Source organism: Manacus vitellinus, unplaced genomic scaffold, assembly GCF_001715985.3.
Source record: "Manacus vitellinus isolate BGI_N305 unplaced genomic scaffold, ASM171598v3 scaffold_41_pilon, whole genome shotgun sequence".
Classification (NCBI taxonomy): domain Eukaryota; kingdom Metazoa; phylum Chordata; class Aves; order Passeriformes; family Pipridae; genus Manacus; species Manacus vitellinus.
In genome coordinates, this window is record NW_021940545.1 from 1,999,430 (window position 1) to 2,004,474 (window position 5,045).

Sequence of the window (5,045 nt, forward strand, 5' to 3'; positions counted from 1 at the left end):
TGGGGTGCCAGAACACCCCCAGTGTGGGGTAACCACACAGGCCTGTGTGTTTCCCATCTGGGATCACATTCAGAGGAGGTTTGGTGGGAGCTGGACAGAGAGCTCCAGGCTGCAGCTGTCACCTGTGTCCTGTCCTCCCCGCTCCCTTTTCCAGCCATCCCATTCAGCTTTTGGGGACTTTTTCCTGCGCCAGAACTGCCATGTTTTCAGTCCATCCCTATACCTGGGAAAAAAATTAAGGCTAATAATGGTAATAACACTAATACTACCTTACTTCCATCCCAAAGCTCCCTTATTTTAAAAATGAGGTAAAATAAGGCCAAGGGAGCAGAGTTTGGTGGAGCAGGGATAAGTCTGGAATAACAGATGCTGCCTGTGGAGTTTCTAACAAACCCACAGAACAATAAGGAGTGTTTGCAGATGCTTTATTAAAGGAAAAGACGCTGCCGAGACATCGCAAATCAAACCTCCTCCACAGCAGAACTGGAGCGCGGCGAGGGGATTTTCCAGGCGATGGAGGATGCTGAGGAGGGGAAAGCGGTGGTGCTGGAGAGGGGTCTGTGGCTCTAGGAGGCGTCCTTGCGGGGCATGAGGCACTGGGCCAGGTCCCGGCGCACGCCGAAGCGCAGGGCGTCGCGCTGCTTGGTCGTGGGCACCACGTACGTGTTGGGCACGAGGCGCTTGGGTGCCCGGCGCAGCTCTCCCGGCTGGGCCATCTGCCTCCGCACGGCCCAGCGCAGATCATCGTGTGGATCTTCCCCCGGGAAGCTGTATCTCTCCCAGTCTTGTCTGTATCCGTGGAATTTGGCCACTGGGTCGGTTTTCTTCCGTCTGCCAACCTGCGGAAGAATGTAGGACGTAGGCGATCCCACCCGAGCGGAGTGCTGAGACGTGCTCCGTCTCCCAAGATCCTCAAGGAGAGAGCAGGGGCTGTCCTCAAGGAGCCACTCATCATCACAGGGCATGCACTCCTCCAGCTCCTCGCTGCTGATTTCCCCCTCGGAGATGGTGTCCTCCATATAAACCCTGGAACGCTCCGTATTCCACAGCTCGGCACCGCACTTGGACTCGGCACTGCACCCTGGCTCATTGTTCACTGACTCATCAAAGATCTCCACCATTCCATCGGGTCTGTGCCTCAGCACCTTCCTCTTCATCACCAACTTCCTGTTTTCCCTCTGACGCTCAGAAAGCACTGGAAGGTCTGACTGTGCCCCAAAAACGATGGAGGCATCGGCGTAGGGGTCGTCACGGGGACGCCCCAGCTCCTCGCTGCCTCCCGGCCAGGCACCTGATGTCCCCTCCATGATTCTCACCAAACCGGGTGGACTCTGCAGAAAAAGAAACCAGGGTTAATGTCTTGCAGCATGTTCAAGCTGGCTAAAGGTGTCAAAGGGGGCTCCGAGACTCAAATGTTTTGGGTTCAGGGGTGTTGATTTAGGTTGGGCATGTTTTCAGAGCACTGCTGAACCTCCTGCCACCAGCAGAAGGCTCTTCCCTACAGTAGCAGAAACACAAGCCCTTAATTCCTGCTGGAAAACTCCACTAGAATTAGTTATGTGGTCAGTTAAGCCCTGCTTGACAAACACAGGGCAAGTTCCGTGCACCGGGTGAGAGATTAATGGTTTTCCACTTGTACCTGTGCTTCTAAATCCACACTATTTAGTCATGATTTAATCCAGGGACATCAGAGAGGGTGTTCTACTTCTGCAGAGGAGGAGGAGGCTCAGCACAGCATGTTTAGATGCTTGCTTATGAGTCTGGTGATAGTAAACCTCGAGTAAACCTCTAGCCCTGTGACAAAAAGGGATCTGGACACAGATCCCACTCCCAGCACAGGCTTGGGATATCTTTAGGCGGGTTGGAAGAGCTGCAGGAGCCCCTGGTGGCGCTGGGAAGGGCGGGAGCAGATGGAGGGGCGGGATGAGTGGCAGCCGTCAGCGCGCTGTCTGCAGCGGGATGCAGGTGTGAAAGTGAGAAGGCTCCGTGACGGCTCGCCGGGAACGTGCTGCGCTGACGGAGCGGATCCCATCGGCTGGGGGAAGAGGAGTGATTAAAGACTCCAAAAAAAGAGACTGGAGTGAGATGAAGGCTGCCCGAGCTGAGCCCCCATGGCCCTGCCCATGCCCTGCTGGGAACACGGTGGGGCTCAGATGATAAAAACCGACTCCGTGGATAAAGGTTATTTTGCAGAGCCAGCCTAGAGGTGCAATAAAAACCACATAAAAATGTAAATCCACCATTTTTTTCTTTCCCTGCAGACCCCAAGGATCCACCAGCAACAAACTGATGCTCCGGGGCAGTGGCTATGGCTGAGGAGAGCACGGCTGCTGACCACGAGGGGCTCCTGAGGAGGGTGCAGGAGCTGGAAGCGGAGGTGAAGCGGCTGCAGGAGAAGCTCCAGGATGACAAGGAGGGCACTGGGAGGAGAGAGGCTGCTCTGGCCCCCGGGAAAGCCAAAAAACGCCCACAAAGGCCCTTCGATTTCAGCGCGCACGGCCGCAGACACGTGGCACTGCGCATCGCCTACCTGGGCTGGGGCTACCAGGGCTTTGCCAGCCAGGAGAACACCCCCAACACCATTGAGGAGAAGCTCTTTGAAGCCTTGAAGAAGACACGGCTGGTGGACAGTAGAGAGACCTCCAACTACCATCGCTGCGGGCGCACGGACAAGGGAGTCAGTGCCTTTGGGCAGGTCAGCATCTCCTGTGGGTTTTCCCGGGTGGGATGGAGATCCAGTGGGATTGCTGTCCCACAGCACAGCTTGGATTTGTTCTTTAAAAGCCATCAGCTCTTACCCCTGGAAGTGAGCCTGGCAATGGCTGTCCTGCATGTGGAAAGACTATTTCAGACCCCTGAAGTGTTTTAGTGCTGTTTTGTCCCCCATATTAGTTCAAGTTCTTTTCCGGGGCCCTGCTTTAGGAGGATAAAACATGGTTTAGGCTGCAGCTTCTCCAGTAGCTCAGTGCTGCCCAAAAAGGGGCGATGCCCTGTCTTTGGCAGGGCCCTCAGCTGATTTAACTCTCCAATCCCACCAAAATCCAAAAACCCCAGAAATTGGCTCCCTTCCTGCAGCATCAGGCAGCTGAATTCCTGCACAGAAGGGTCTGAGAGGAGCTGCAGCCAGCGGAAGGGAGCGTGGGAGTGGGAGCTGGAGGGAGGGGATGGAGCTGGCCTGCTCGGTGGGCACGGAGCCACCCGGCTGGCTGAGCCATTGGGGAGAACACAGCCGTGGTGGCTTCACCATTGGGCCGCTCTCCTTCCTTCCCTCCTGGTGCAGGAAGCAGAGCTGGCATAGGTTTGGCCTCGAGTGGCTGCTCTGCTCTCCATGGCAGGATGAGCCGCACGAAATCAGGGCACTTGGTGCCTCCTCTTGTGCTGTTTCAGCACATGGCGCCCGCAATGGGAATGAACTTGTTCCCACACCAGGTTTCCAAGCGAGCCAGGCTGTTACTGCCTTCAAGTCATCACCTCCAGCTCAAAAAAAAAAAAAAAAAAGCACATTATAACCCAAACCCAGTGACTAAAGTTGAAGCTGTTCTGAGACCGTGCTACGTAGGCAGCCTGCAACTTTGCCTGTTTTATTAATGGAATCTGTGGCATCTGCTCGGCTCCTCAGCAGAGGCACTCGCAGCTCCATGGCAGGATCACCCGACTGAAGCCACCTTCATCTGTAGGAGATCCTGGGTTTATTTCCCAGAGGTGTAGGAAGACTTGGCTCCACACGCCGCTGCGCCCATCCACCCGCGCTCTAATCCCGGCTTTTACTCGTCTCTGCAGGTGATTTCCCTGGATCTCCGCTCCAGCCTGCCACCGGAGGGGCAGCAGCAAAACGGGCACGCGGGCGAGGGGCAGCGGGAGGAGCTCCGCTACACCCACATCCTGAACAGGGTGCTGCCCCCCGACATCCGGGTGCTGGCCTGGGCCCCCGTGGCGCCGGAGTTCAGCGCCCGCTTCAGCTGCCAGCGCCGCACCTACCGGTACTTCTTCCCCTGCGCCCAGCTGGACGTGGCCCTCATGGACAGCGCCGCCCAGCGCTACGTGGGCACCCACGACTTCCGCAACCTCTGCAAGATGGACGTGGCCAACGGGGTGCTCAACTTCCAGAGGACGATCCTCAGCGCCCGCGTGACGTGGGTGGAGAGAGGGGGAGAATCCGGGCCGCGGGATCCCTTCCGGCTGTGCCAGTTCGAGGTGACGGGGCAGGCCTTCCTGTACCACCAGGTCCGCTGCATGATGGCCGTGCTCTTCCTCATCGGCCAGGGCATGGAGAGCCCGGACATCATCGACCAACTGCTGGACGTGGAGAAGAACCCCCGGAAACCGCAGTACAGGTAGGGATTGCTCTGGAAAACCGGACGGAGCGATGGCTGCACCCGGAGTGCTGCTGGCGAGCCACGTCCCTGCCAGCACATGGAGCAGTCTCCCAGCATGGAAGTAGGCTGCCAGCCTGGGATGTGTCCATAAGGACCTCTGTTGTCTTGCTCTCAGACAAAGCTTTAATGGCTTTACTCCTTGGTATTTGGTGAAAATTAAGTCAGCTTTTATTGGGAAAGGGAGTTCTGTGAAGGGCAGAGCTGGCTGTGGCAGATCCACTGTTCTTGAGCCTTTTTGTGGGCTCACCTCCTGTCCTTGTCCCCAGCATGGCAGTCGAGTTCCCCCTGGTCCTGTACGACTGCGAGTTCCCAGACCTGCAGTGGCTTTACGACCCAGAGGTGCAGGGCTTCAACGTGACACACCTGCAGCAGCTCTGGGCCAGCCACGCCGTCAAAACCCACGTGCTTCGGGACATGTTGGCAGGGCTGGACACTGCTCCCATGGCCACTGGCAAAGGTAAGAGAGGAGTTTGGGGGAACACCTTGGAATTCACACTGCCAGCAGGCAGGGTTAGATGGGATATTGGGAAGAAATCCTTCCCTGTGAGGGTGGGGAGGCCCTGGCACAGGTTGCCCAGAGAAGCTGTGGCTGACCCTGGATCCCTGGAAGTGTCCAAGGCCAGGTTGGACAGGGCTTGGAGCAACCTGGGCTAGTGGGAGGTGTCCCTG

The 5,045-nt window shown here is 57.1% G+C and overlaps 2 protein-coding genes across 2 annotated transcripts in view; one reads left to right on the forward strand and one right to left on the reverse strand.

Moving 5' to 3' along the window:
* Positions 1 to 409: 409 nt before the first annotated feature.
* Positions 410 to 1,357, reverse strand: HYLS1 (HYLS1 centriolar and ciliogenesis associated). Its single transcript, XM_008929420.3, has one exon. It carries the CDS (start codon positions 1,305 to 1,307, stop codon positions 567 to 569), a length of 741 nt encoding a protein of 246 aa, XP_008927668.2. The 5' UTR covers positions 1,308 to 1,357; the 3' UTR covers positions 410 to 566.
* A 908-nt stretch (positions 1,358 to 2,265) lies between these two features.
* The window catches only part of PUS3 (pseudouridine synthase 3), a 7,062-nt gene continuing 4,282 nt past the window's right edge, over positions 2,266 to 5,045 (forward strand). Inside the window, exons 1-3 of the mRNA XM_029962050.1 lie at positions 2,266 to 2,695; positions 3,781 to 4,334; positions 4,643 to 4,833. Coding sequence (XP_029817910.1) covers positions 2,309 to 2,695; positions 3,781 to 4,334; positions 4,643 to 4,833 — 1,132 coding nt within the window. The 5' untranslated portion in view covers positions 2,266 to 2,308. The remainder of the gene's footprint in view (positions 2,696 to 3,780; positions 4,335 to 4,642; positions 4,834 to 5,045) is intronic.

Coding starts and splice junctions, on each gene's coding strand:
- HYLS1 (XM_008929420.3), bottom strand. CDS start 1,307: ATGGAGGGGACATCAGGTGCCTGGCCGGGAGGCAGCGAGGAGCTGGGG.